General features: G+C 40.0%; 1 protein-coding gene across 23 annotated transcripts in view; it reads left to right on the forward strand.

Moving 5' to 3' along the window:
• Ppfibp2 (PPFIB scaffold protein 2) overlaps positions 1 to 13887 on the forward strand; it is a 148655-nt gene that overhangs the window by 91602 nt on the left and 43166 nt on the right. For 18 of the 23 annotated variants that reach the window (XM_076846806.2, XM_076846811.2, XM_076846803.2 and 15 more), the window contains 2 exons: positions 307 to 420; positions 11283 to 11414. In XM_076846806.2, coding sequence (XP_076702921.1) covers positions 307 to 420; positions 11283 to 11414 — 246 coding nt within the window. The other 5 variants (XM_076846822.2, XM_076846827.2, XM_076846826.2 and 2 more) reach the window with 4 other exon arrangements.

Here is a 13887-nt window from a genome sequence, read left to right on the forward strand (position 1 = left end):
GAATCAGGAGCAGGGGTCCAACCTAGAGGTAGCTCTCCTGGCTGTTGGGTGCTTTTCTCTGGAGTCTGTCAAGAGCAGGAATGTGACCAACATCGTTTGGGCATTGACCAAGACTACCTGGTAAGGTAAGAACTAGTGTTGCCTTCATCCAGGACACTTCCCCACCTTCTACTCACCTAAAAGAAAAGCTGTTCCTCCTCACACATGAGTCAGTGTTGCACTTTCACTGCTCATACTCAGTGGGGAAACTTTGCTCTCATACAGTCCCTGCCACTCTACTCTTTGGTGCTTTATTTCCTGGAACAGGTGAGTGTTCTCACAGACCAAGTGGAAGCCCAAGGAGAGAAGATTCGGGACTTAGAAGTGTGTCTGGAAGGGCACCAGGTGAAACTCAATGCTGCTGAAGAAATGCTTCAACAGGTAAGGTCAGGTGGGGTGGAAGGGCACTAGGCTTGAATCAGCTCCTGTGTTAAAGCCCCCTTCTGTGCTCTGCTTACTTTCCCAGCCCGCCTGGAGGTAGAACTGGCTGCTCAGTGTGCAGTGTTTAGACAGCAGGTGAAACCAGCCTGAGAGTGAGGGTGGAGAAGGGCCAGCCTGAGAGGAATAACCTGCTGAGCTGGTTAGACGGATTCCTAGGCCACACTTTCTCCAGGCCTGGTGCTGAGAGCTCCACTGGCTGTGTCACCCTGCTCTTATCACAGGAACCACTGTTTGACTGCTAGCAGCACCTGGGTTTTAGAATGTCAATTTGTCAGCTTATTTTTTGCTCTTTTGCCATTCTCATTTTACTCCCTCTCACTCTGTGGTTTTCTCAATACAAATCATTACATGAAGAGCATCTTAATATAATTTAATAGGCATCAAAATGAAAAAAATTTAGCTGCTTCCCTAATGTTCAAATAATGTCCTTTCCCTCTTTTCTTTTGGATGTGTTCATTATGTGTTCACATAATTTACAAAGCCATGATCATACAGGGATACAATTCTGCTCTCAGGTTTTGTGTGATTAATAGAATATGGTGACTTTTTTCCATTTTAAAACTTTTGCTGTACAGTCATTGTTACTGTCATTTACAATATGATTTTTTTTTAGTGAAACTATCATATTTGATGTAACCATTCTTTTCCTGAATAGTTTTACTTTATTGTAAAATGAGCTGAAGTTATTACAGCTTTAGGTGCTCAACTTTAGATGCTAATTAGATTTTTATTTTTTATTTTTTTTTTTAGAGAGAGAGAGAGAGAGAGAGAGAGAGAGAGAGAGAGAGAGAGAATATCTTAATATTTATTTTTTAGTTCTTGGCGGACACAACATCTTTGTTTTTTGTATGTGGTGCTGAGGATCAAACCCGGGCCGCATGCATGCCAGGCGAGCGCGCTACCGCTTGAGTCACATCCCCAGCCCGAGATTTTTAAATTAAACTATTAACATTAACTTAAATTATTCTTGGATTTTCAGTTATTTTTTTAAATTAAACCATTCCTGAAGTTTATGTGTATATGCTTTGTAACTCCCAATGTGGTACTTGACATATAAAAGGTGCTCACCATTTCTTCAAAGAACAAAAATCATTCCTTTAAAATGAGTGGTTTCAATTAGATAACTGCTTATAAACTTTCCCTCAAGCTCCAACATTTTTTTATTGTTGTGATCAGCCTAAAATTAAAATGTTTCTTGACAGTATAGTAATAAATATAGGCTTTGCATTTTACCTTTGGTCTTAAAATAAAACGCCTTAGTTCCAGAGTTTCATTTGAAGAACTTAAAGAAAAAAAAAGGGGGGGGGTCAGTATTTTTATGCATATGTCTTCATAAAAACTGTATCAACAACTCAGAGATTGTTGTTAGTTTATCTTTTCATAACTGATTAATAAGTTACCTTGTTGTTGGCTCCATTTGGCTTTCTTTTTAGATTCATATGTCATTTCTCTTGTTTACAATATTCCCTGAAAATCTGAGTAGCAATAGGAGTCAATTCTTTTGTTGTTGTTTTCATGAATGTTTCTTTTGAAGACTCAGGAAGGAAAATAGTGTGATGGGAAAAATATGAAATGGCAAGGGAGCATTGTCATGAAGAGTGCATAAAACATCGCACTAGATTATATTTTCAAGTCTGCACAAGTGTGACTTTGAGATGGAAAGGATAAGGGAGGAAGATGATGGAGTGTTGTGAATAATCCAAAAAGAAACCACAAAAATTTGAATGCAGAAGGGAACACATGAGAAAAATGTCAGAAGGTTGATATTTCAGGAACGTGGTGTCTGGTGAGTAACCACATAATCAGAGGTCAGAGAATGAATGCATTGTAGTGCCTGAGTTATCTGCCTGGCTGCCCTGGCTTCTCTTCTGGACTGTTCTACATCTCTCTTTGGCTGTGTTTCTGCTCCATCCTCAGAGTCTCTGTGTCAAGGAGTATGATGTAGGTGCCCAGCACCACATGGAGAGTGTCTGGCATTACCCCCTGGATGGCATTTTAGACTTTTTAAAAAGTCTTAAGATCAATTACCCTTTGTATCTGTTTATTCTAGATCTTCTTTCTTGTGTGTAATGAGTTGAGATAATTTGCATATTGTGACCTGGTATATTTGGAAATATGGTAGCTCTTTATTTGCCACTTTTATCTTTTAAGATCTTCCTGAGCTTGACCAAGTTATTTTTGTGCCCATAAAGTTTCTTTTTGTTCTCTCAATCTTTCAAATGTAAAATTTCTTGACACATTGTTTGTTTAAGACATGGGACACATTTGAGCATCTCAAGTTTTTGCACTTGCTATTGCTTTCCTGAAATCCGCTTGATGCTATCTGTATAGACACTTGATTCTTGTATCACAGCACTGATGTAATGCCATCTACAGCTTAGAGTATTTACATGTCCTCTGAACTGGGGGCAGGCGGAGACCTGTTCAAATTGGCAGAGATATCCTGAGCTGCAGGGCTCTTGGCTTCTAGTATTAGGAGCAGGAATGACTCATGGCCTAGAGGCAGAGAATGGAGGCAAACAATTGCCTCCTTCTGCTAGCCTTAGACCATTCCTGCCCTGATCCAAGCCTGGCTTATCTGAACGAGACCCTTTTCCTGTCTCTAGCGGGTCCTTCTGACTGCCTGCAGACACAGTGCATCCCTAGGGATGCTGCTTCTGATACTCTGCACATTGAATGCATCCTAATGGTGGCAATTATTATTCAATTCCAGTTGACTGCCTGTATGAGCTGCATAATGCTAGATAGTCCTATTTTTCACAAAAAGCTAAAAGTCTTGAATTGAAGATTTAAAAGTATTTATTTTCCTATATTGCCAACTAATTTAAAATGTCATGCGAATCAGAGTATACATCTATAGGTCAAGACTAGCCTGTAAACCTCTAATCTGAAGTCTACTGTAGACTTTGCTCCCATTTCTGACTGAAATATCACTGGGGGACTTAAGGACTCCCAAATAAGCATAGCCCAGATCCTGTCCTCAGGCTCCAGCAAGCCCATCCCACAGCTGCTCTCATATCCAATGTCAACCTCCTTCAGGAGGCCAAGAGGAAGAGTTATCTCCCACCCAACTCATGAGCCAGGCACCTCTCAGCCTAGCCCAACTCAGTCCTTGCTTATTGTTTATCTCTCAGCTCCCAGCTATTTTCATCTGTATGTGAACCCATTAAGCCTCCAGAAGGAGAGAACATGAAGACCCCCATCTTGGGATTAGACAGGCAAACCAGAAACAGAGAGTCAGCACAGGGGCAGGTCCATATGAGCAGAACATAGACTGGGGACACATTTGAGCACAAAATAATATTTCTTGTCTGTGACCCTCTGCTGGGTGCAGGGTGGGAAAGGAGACGCTCTGAGTACCCCTGGGAACTGCCTGAAGAAGTAGCTTCTTCGATTATGGTCTCAGACTCATTGAGCATGTCTGGCTTTTCCAGGAAACTTTCCCCATTAAGAGAAGACATTTCTCAGGAAGTGTATACATAGGTCTTTAAATGAGGGACAACCTGAGTCAGCTTCATTGATCTGGAACTGTCTGAGCCTGGATATAGAGCTCTGAAGGTACTTCCATCAAGAGTTAATGGGGACTGTCTCTGGTTCTTGAGCACATCTTCACATTTACCCAGCTACATAATGAAGCCATCTGAACCCAGGGCCCAGAATTGCACCCCAGGAATATAGCCTGAGTCAGTGACTTCCTCATGATTTGCTCAGACTATGCTGGTGGACAAAATCTCTATATCAGGAAAAGCTCCTCTGGGTCTGTTGGTATATTTCAGGCCACATGGCTTTTTCTAAAGTGGTCTCTGGATTTTCTGAGATCTGGTTCATTACTGCACATTGAGCTTCTTTGCCTTGATCACTGACCCTTCTCCAGAGGAGCATGATCTCAGGGAAGAAGCTCATGGCACCTAGTGGATCAGAGATTTTACATAGGGCGTCAGCCACAGAGAAATTTTTCCCAGAGACTGGCTATTTACAGATATAATTAACATCAAGAACAGAAGTGATATACAGTGCCAAAAGGAAAACCTCCATTTCTTTGTTGAAGACACTACCCTACTGCTATGGGAAACCCTGGGTGACAACAGCCTTTGTTTCAGGTCTCCCACCTGACCCAGAGTTTCTGGGTTTGGTCAGCTTTATTTCTTTGGATGCCTTTTAGGTGAAGCATGCAGAGTGACAGTGTAGAAGATTGGGAGTCACTGGACATGAGCTTCTATAACTGACTACTGGCAGTTGGTCTGGGAAGGTTGATGGACATGTTTTTCTTACATGTTATAATATGGACTTTTCTTACAGGATATAATATGGACTCTACGTCATCCAACTCTACTACCACCTAGAATTGTAAAATTATTCTTGTTTTAAAAATTCACTATCATACAAATGGCCTATATAAGTTAAGATGTTGAGCAGGGGGTTTGGGGGCCTAGGACACTTGATCAGTGCCTGGCTAGTAAAAAGGTATTTCTGGAATATTAAACAGGTCCATGTATATGATCTGGAAGAAGCACAAATCCATTCAAGGAGGTGAGACACTGAGTCATGTGTGAAGAAAGCAGGCATTTCCCAAATATTCTCTAAAATTCCCTCTGGGAGATTCATGAGGCACAAATAACTAGTTTTTTTATGTTTATCTTGTTTGATGTTGAGCATCTTAGACCACAGCAAGGAGAGATACATTAACCTCTTTTTATAGGTAAGACTGAGGTTCAGCGAGATGGTCTAGTTAGTGGGGACTGAATCTGGACTCAAACTTTACTGTAAGCACTTCTTCTCTGCACAGTGTTACTCATGATCCAGGCTTCCTGGCAAGACTCAGGTCTTTTGCATCAAAGGGCAAAGGAACATATTTTTTTCTTACATGTCTTTCCATGGCCCATTATTTCATTCTAGTTTCAGATTGCCAGCCTGGTTGTAGTCCTCTGTCATTGGTCAGTAATTCCCTGGGTCATATTCCACACTTAAAGATGGAGGTAATTGCTTCAACATGTGGCCTGAAAGGCAAATTCTTTTTATCAGCTCCAGTCAGAACCTGAGCTTGGGCAAAAGGAAATGGAGAGTTATTCTAAGATGTAAACTTTCTTTCATCTCTGGGAAAGGAGATGTATTTGTCCTTCTGGAAGAGATTAGTGGTAGTGGTGAAGTTAGAGAGGTGAGTGATAATTTTATCCACTGTTTTTCCTGAGGCATCATTAGCCAGTTTCATGATCCTTCACAGTAAGTAAAACAAGCCCATCATACCCCTCCCTCCTCATCCTACAGGAAACCTTGAAACAATTAGGAGCAAGCAGAATGCTGTTTATGAAACCTTTGCCCCTTATCCTCAGCCCTCTGCCCCGCTTCCCCTTCCCTCCCCGCACATCGTGGTAGCTGCAGGACTCCAAGAGAGTCCCAGCAGGATTACCCCATGGAAGTCAGGATTCCTGAGTGTGGGGCAAACCTTGCCTGGGGAAGATGTTAGTGCTCCAGACAAGGAGGCTGGATCCAGAGCTGAGTCAGTTCTGGAAATGAGAACTAGGGTCTCATGAATGTTTTCCTTTAAGTGTAAACAGAATAAAAGCAGTCAGCAAAACAGATGAAGAGGAAAAAGAAAGGTCAAGAAAATCTGGAACAGAGAAGATGGGGTGGCACGGAGTAGCTTATACCAGTTGATGAAGTGGAGACTGTTAAGAACCAAGAAGTATAGTCAGGATCCCTATACTTCACCACTACCACTAACCTCTTCCAGAAGGACAAATATATTGTCTTTCTTGGAAATTAAAAAGTTTACATCTCAGAGCTTCTGAAAGGTTGGACATTAGTTTCCAGACCAGAACTATTTCTGTTCCCTACTTGTGAAGGCAGAAACCAGATTTCAGGTAGGCAGACATCTTGTTGAGAAGATGAGGCAGCAGAGATAGATTATTTTTTAAAATATATATATATATATTTTAGTTGTTGATGGACCTATTTTTAAATTACATGTGTGCTGAGAATTGTACCCAGTGCCTCACACATGCTAGGCAAACGCTGTACCACTGAGCCACAACCCCTGCCCCAGAGATATATTATTTTTAAAGCTTGGTTATGAAGAGGGGAGGAAAGGGCAGAGAAACACAGCACTTAAACACACAGCATGTACTTGCCCAGGGAAGAGGACATGGGAGTTGATGGTGGTAACTTGAGGGGCAGTCAGGGTCAAGAGGGGAGTTTCTTAAGAATGTCAGAAATTTGATCATGTTTATAGCCTGAGGAATGAGAGCTGATGGTGAGGAGAGATTAAATGCCTGTCAAAGTGGATGATTGATGGTCCTACCCTAGACTAGTACTGAGCTTGCTGGGAACTCCTCAAACAGAGCACAGAGGTGAAGGAGAGGCTAGGGCCATGTGAATGGGAGTCATTCTGAGTTACCAGCTAGAGAGAGAAGCAGGTCCATAACACAGGGACAAAGTCAAAGATAAGTTTCATCAGGTCGTGTGAGGATGCCTGAAGAATCTGGAGACTGAGAAATGGCAAGAGACAGGAAGGTCAGTGAGAGGTGACGATTCAGGAACAAATTCTGGAAGCACTGTATCCTTTGATGCATACTTTTTCTGTGCAATCTGGAAACTTTTGGGGTTAGGAAACTGTTCTAAAAAGTGAAAGAACCTGACAGAGAGGATGGCCATGTGCTGTTGTGGCACATTAGCCTTGGAAAGGAGCCGAGTGCTTGCTACTTCTAAGACAGGGATTTAGGGGATAAGAATGAGATGATTCTGGAAAATGTTGAAATAGGAAGAACTTAAGTTCAATGAATAATCTGTTGGTTTTTCGCTTTTCAGTAAACACGAGGAGAAATTATTTGAAGAAGAGAGGGGTGCATTGTGGGGTTTATGGCTTGAGAACAGAAAAGATTTGGAGAAATCCCTGAAAGGAATCAGAGATGAGCACAACATTTTTCAGGCAGTATTGGAAGATAGACTGTAATTTGATAGTGTGAATTTGTATCAAAACCATCATTAAATGACTTTTGCTAGTAATTGTCATGCCATTGGTAATGGAAACAAAACAGAAGACTGAGACTTGACTGAATTGGGCTCTAATGAACACACAGTACATCAGGTTTCAGAGTAGGGTTTGCTGGGTGAAGGATTTTTTGGTATAAATAAGAGTACAATTGAAATGACTAACCTTACGGTATCTAGTGGATAGGGAGACAAGTACTGCTTAAAGGAAGCTGATAAACCAGGAAAACAATGAGTTACTAAGTAACTAGTGGTCACAGAAGAAGAAATTAGATATTGAGTGAGCAAGTAGGGCAGTTGAAAGGTTAGAAGATTGTGGCCAGTGGAGGGAATTTCAGAGTTGAGGATTTTAGAAGCAGAGAAAACACATTCTGGGTAAAGATGAGAATCAAGCTCTGGCCATGCTTCTGAGAAGCTAAAAGGAAGTAGAAGTAAAGCCTGTGGGAGCCGAGATTCACTGTGAAGCTGAACAGAAGGTCAATGTGACTACTGAGTAGAAACGTCATTAACGACGATGTTGAATCTACTGAGGAGACACAAAGTGCCCAAAGTAGGTAGAAAAGATATTGATGAAAGCTGTTGATGGGAAATGAGAGAATGTCTTGGTTCTGGATATTTGGGGAGAATATAACTGAATGGTGCTGCCTTATAAGAGGAGGGTTGATGTAGATGATTAGTGGAGACAAACAGTGGTCTGGAAGCAGTCCTGGAACAGGGACGAAGGTGTTCAGTAAATTGGGTTGGTGGGAACACAGTGTCCTCTACTTAAGATGACTGGGAAGAACATGGAAGAACTGTGAGAAAATACAAGATTCTGTTTATTTTGGAAGTAGAAGGAGTAATTGAGAATGTCAGTGATTAATTCCTACTAAGTTATATATTTTTAGATATTCCAGTACATAATAAGTGGTAAGAGGCCTTGCTCAGTCTGGAGATAGTGAAGTAGAGCTGGATTGCAGTAAGCTTATTGAAGACTGCGTTTTGAATTCATGTACTAGAACATTTATTGACAAGGACAAGGGGAAGATGATCATCACAGGTAGAAGAACATGCTAATAGTTACAAGCTAGGAGACAGTAAGCCAAAGCTTTATTATTAGTGAATCATAATAGGTTTCTAATTAACACTAGCATGTCCAACTGGAATGTCCACTTTCAATGTGAGCATGACCAAGTGAAAAACTGGCTAATTGGACTGGATATTGGAACCAATTACAATATTATTCTCATCAGCTAGAACACTGGTATGACCAATTACAACTGGTAGTTAAAACAGCTAGAGAGATTTTGGCAGTAGCGGAAGTAGAATAGACTTTTAACTTTCAAGGGAGACACATTCTGAAGCTTTTTTGAATTCCACCAAAGCAGTATCTCAAATGCTCATCAGTAGAAAAATTGCATGAATATCATCTTACAGCACTCAAGTAGTCAACAAGGGCTGTATTTTAACATGATGTCCCTAAGTGTTGGCTTCTGGTAAGTATTTAAAAATATAAATGAAGTCTCCTAGAGAACTTTTCTTTTTTAGATCTCTGAAGTAATTGTTCTTGTGGACCTTAATTTGTATAATTTTTCCTTTTCTCTGTTGCATTGCAGTAAGTAAGCTTTCATATTCATTATAGTCCATTCCTACTTGTTCACAGGACTTTATAGCATGAGTTTTCTATGAACTGTAACTCTTGAGTTCAACTTCTATTTCTATCTGCTTTAATTTTAGGATTTTTTTTAACCTGGATATATCTATTTTGCAAACTGCCTTAAATCATTTTTTAAACAAGGCAGGTAGATGAAAGATGGGAAGAGATAGACAATGAGATGGTAGAAAGTAAGGGTCAGGGGGAGAAAGAAGAAGAGGAGGGGGTTAAGGGAATAGGTGATATGGGGATGATTACATCTTGAGAAATTCAAATACTCAAGACCAAGAATACTCATAATTTCTGTGTGTCCTCCATCCAGGGAAGAATTGCTTAAGGCCCTCCATAGCCTGCCTAACCTTAGCATCAGACCCTGGTAGATAGTATGTGGCTCAATGAAATCTTGTCAGTCTGAGAGGATATTTCCTTGGCTCAGTGCAAATTTGCTTATTACTATGTATATATGTTTTTTTCCCTCAAAATTCTTGTAATTTTTTTCTGTTTGGGAAGCAGTGTGATATATTAGACAGAAATGAATTCTGGAATTAAACAGAACTGGGTTTGAAAACTAATGCTGCTGATGATTAGCATGTGTCTTTGGCCAAAAGATTTACTTACCCTTTACAGTTCTGTTTCTTCTTCTATAGAACTGGGATACTAATATTTACTGTCAAATTCCTAGGAGGATTTATTAAGAGGATGTATGTGAAAGCACCCAGCAGTATCTGACACAGAGGAGGCACTCAACAAATCCAAATTCTCCATTGCATTGGACTCACTTATCTGCCTGACTCCTTGTAGCCAAGTAGCCCAGTTCTGGCTCTGCAGAGCTGCTACCTCTGCCCTGTCGGTCAGCTTCTAGTTTGGCCAGTCCAGGAAGAAACCGCCTCCTCAGCTCAGAGAATCCATTGCACTGAGTTGATGGACTTCTAGATTTTCATCCCCTCAGGTTAGCACATGAGCAGTTTGTCCCAGGTACTGGCAGCCTTTGGCCTGGGGAATTATGTAATCCAAGTCAAACTATCTGTCCTCTCTGGTTTGATTTATGATCTGAGGACAGTTTTAAATCTATGAAATCAGAACTGTTAGGTCAGAATGTTGAGATCACCATTGTTGTACTGGGGTTGGGATGGCCCAAGATGATACAAAATTTGTAGAACAATGAAGGATATTATGTCTGTTCTGTCTACTACTTTGATCTGTTGCTGTCCTGATTGCCAGGAACATTCTCCTTGCCAGGAACTACCATGTGCCAGGATTTTTACTATGACAGGACATTGCTATTTGCCAATGGAAATATCTGTTGTTCTGAACTTTGGGAAGTGCTTTTGGTTTTTGAAGTCTTTTATAATTTCTAGTAACCCTCAGCAGATTTTTTACTATCTCCTTTGTTTTTTTAGTAAGTGTATTTTATAAGTGTATGTATTTATGACAAATTTGTTGTTAAAGATCTGAGATATATAATTGTAGTCAGTCACCATTCTAGCATTGGCAGAACTAGTAATAAGTTTCTTGGTCTCTCCTCACAATCAGGAAAGAACAGCCTTCTTGTTTATGTACCACAATGTTCAAATTGTAATTTTGGTACTTCTCAGAAAAGATCCATCTCATATAATAAGATTCCTAAATAATCATCAAGTAAATACTCATAAATATCCACTTTCTATTCTAAATCCCATCTATGTTCACTGTAATGAGATCTTATATTGAGATGGTTGGAGATTGGACTCAATATTGACTGTGCCCAGCAGGTGATCTAGAAACTTTCGTTTTGAAAAAGACATTATTAATGTGAATTTTTGTTTATATGGTAGAGAGGAACTTCTAATTTGCCTTAAAAATAGAGATGGAAGAAGTTGATTCTTTGAGAGTACCCATGTATTTTTTTTTCTGTTTGGAAATAATTAACAAGAATTTTCTGTGGTGAAACATGTGTTTTGATAACTGTCATTCATATTGTCTTTCACAAATCACAGTGGGTCACACCAGGGGATGTGCTATCCCTGAGAGAACCAATGTCAGCCCTGGCCCATCTCTAATAGACCTGGAGGTTATATGCAGCAGTCTCAGTTTTGTAGTGTGCAATATACAACTTAGATATTGCCTTACATCTATAGATGGAGCTAGAGCTGTCCTTGTAGCAATGTTGGTTTATGATATTTGAGATCTGTTTTTCTTGTAGGAGCTGCTAAGTCGCACATCTCTTGAGACCCAGAAGCTTGATCTGTTGACTGAAGTGTCTGAACTGAAGCTCAAGCTGGTTGGCATGGAGAAGGAGCAAAGAGAGCAAGAGGAAAAGCAGAGAAAAGCAGAGGTGGGTACGATAAACCAAATTCTGGAAGGTCCTATAATTGTTCTAAGCTTAGACATGGATAAGTAGGAACTGGGAGGGGCTATCCTAATATGGACTCAGCCATCTGGTCAATTCCAATTGTGGCAGCCACTGGGTGCCAGGAATATCTATGCAACTAGTGACACAATGATTTGTTAATATCAAGTTATCAGGTTTTGCTGTGGCTGCAAATTTCAGGAATACCCAAACCACCCAGTATTGGCTCTAAGTTTTTATCCTCCCTCAAACTGCTGACAAGGATGGAAAGGCATGCAGTAATGAGGGAAGGATCAGACAAACATGGAGGGACACAAAATGTCTTCTGTAAGAACCAAGGTAGTGACAATGTACTGGGATGAAGTACAGCTTCCCAACAGGCCACTGTCACTATATCCAGAGAGTCTGGAGACATTTTGTTTACATACATTTCACTGACCCAGATGGAGCCCTCAGATTGCATGTTTCTTTTCTCCTGATGGGTCATATGGGTGTGCCCTTGCACATGCCTTGTCTAAAAGAATATTTTCTTACTTTTGTTTTTGAGGCCCCATTTGCCATTAGTTAGAGCATGCCAGACTCCTTTTTGGATAAAGGTTTAGAGAGGGTTAGGCTCTGTAGCATTTTTATTTGAAAGATCAGCCTGTTTTAACCTTAGACAACCATTTTCATGTGCCTTTACCTTCAAATCTTTATATTTACACCCAGAATTATGAGGTAATTCTGGGTGTAAATATAGGTTTATATTTAAACGAAGATAGGTTTTGGTTTCAGAAAAACCTAGGCAGATTTACTCATATATCTGCTCAGTAGCTCTATGAACTTCAATAAGTTAGTTACTTAATTTCTCTAAACTTCATTTTCTTTATCTATAAAATGGATAACTTTGTGGTGAAGACCAAATAAACTTATAAAAGTTAAGTGCCTATCATAGTATGCATGTTTAGAATTTGGCATTTTCTATGTACTTGGTTTACCTTCATCTCTAGGCTTCTTAAAACTCTAAACATGCATATTGTTCCTTTCTGAAAGGTATTGACATTGTTTGCACTGACACGTGTCATATTTCTGTTTGCTGGGTAAATGCTGGCAATTGGGACACTTCAATGTGTAGGCATATTCTTTACATTGCTTTTGAAAACCCACTCCTTATATTTGGTAAGAAGTGTAGTTAGTTGCCAAAGGAGGATATCTCTAGTAAGCTGAGACAGTAGCTTCTAGTGATTAAGAATACAGGCTGTAGACTCAGAGCTCCAGCTTTGACCCATGTTAAGCTACTCAGAAGCTTTATGATATTGGCCAAGTAATTTCACTCCCAAATCCCTATTTCTTCTCCTATAAAATGATAGAGATAGCAATACTTGCTATTTCTTTGGTTGTCCTGAGGAGTGAGTGGGATCATGTATGTGCAGTCCTTAACTCAGTGCAGGACACATAGTAATAGCCAGTTTTTATTGATCACTTACTGAAAGCATTGTTAGCATGTTAGAAATGGAAATGTAGACTTGAATACATATTTACATGCCTCAGAGGTCTCAGACACAAAAAACCAATCTATATGAAGTATTTATTAATAAAATGGACTGTGTCTTAAATGTTCATAGAAAAGCAGTTGGGTTTTATTCTGGTTTTGTCACTTTACCAATACTTCAAGATATGTAATTACATGTGAATATACATTAGGGCTTTGGAGGCAGAATTCAGTAAAGCTTAGTGAGAAGCCTTAAAGTTGCAGAAAGTCAACTCAAAGACACTTAAGAAAAAAAGAAGAGAGAGTTGTTATGTCACACAGCTTGAAAAGTCTGGGATTTAAAAAGTCTGATATGACTAGATCAGGGTAATTTCACAGTCACTAAAAATCAGTTTTACTGTATCACTTGGTTTTCTTTTATTCTCAGAAAGTCTCTCCCATCTGGTAACAAAGATGCTGTCAGTAGCTGTACATTGATGTCCTGCCAGGCTGGCAGCCCTTGCGGACATTCTTTTTCTTAAAGGTTCCAGAAAAAGCCCTAGGATTGCATCTCTTTGGGCCAATTTTGGTCACCTGCCTAGTTGTACACAAGTCAGTATAGGGATTACATGTGTGGGATGTGTAAGTGGAGAGTCAGTCCACCTGTGGAAAAATGCAGTTAATGTGGTGGCCACTCAGTCCCTTTGTAGGGGAAGTCAGAAAGAAAGGAGAGCTCCCACTTCTGGGATATATATTGCTAAAGCAGTCATTTTACTTCTCTCTCTCTCTCTCTCTCTCTCATTTCTTTATTTTCTGAAGTATTGTTTTATAATATGAGCTTTTTGTTGTTGTTTTTTTATCAGGCAGTTTTGGCAAGAGGCAACATAGACCCTGAGTTTTTAGCCCCTGTTTTACCAGATCACAGCCCTTCCCCATTGTTAGTACAAATATTAGGTTTCCATGTGGAGGAATTCTGTAGACTGTTTAAACCTGTGATATTCAGTGAGC

Source organism: Callospermophilus lateralis, chromosome 2 (genome assembly GCF_048772815.1).
Source record: "Callospermophilus lateralis isolate mCalLat2 chromosome 2, mCalLat2.hap1, whole genome shotgun sequence".
NCBI classification, from domain to species: domain Eukaryota; kingdom Metazoa; phylum Chordata; class Mammalia; order Rodentia; family Sciuridae; genus Callospermophilus; species Callospermophilus lateralis.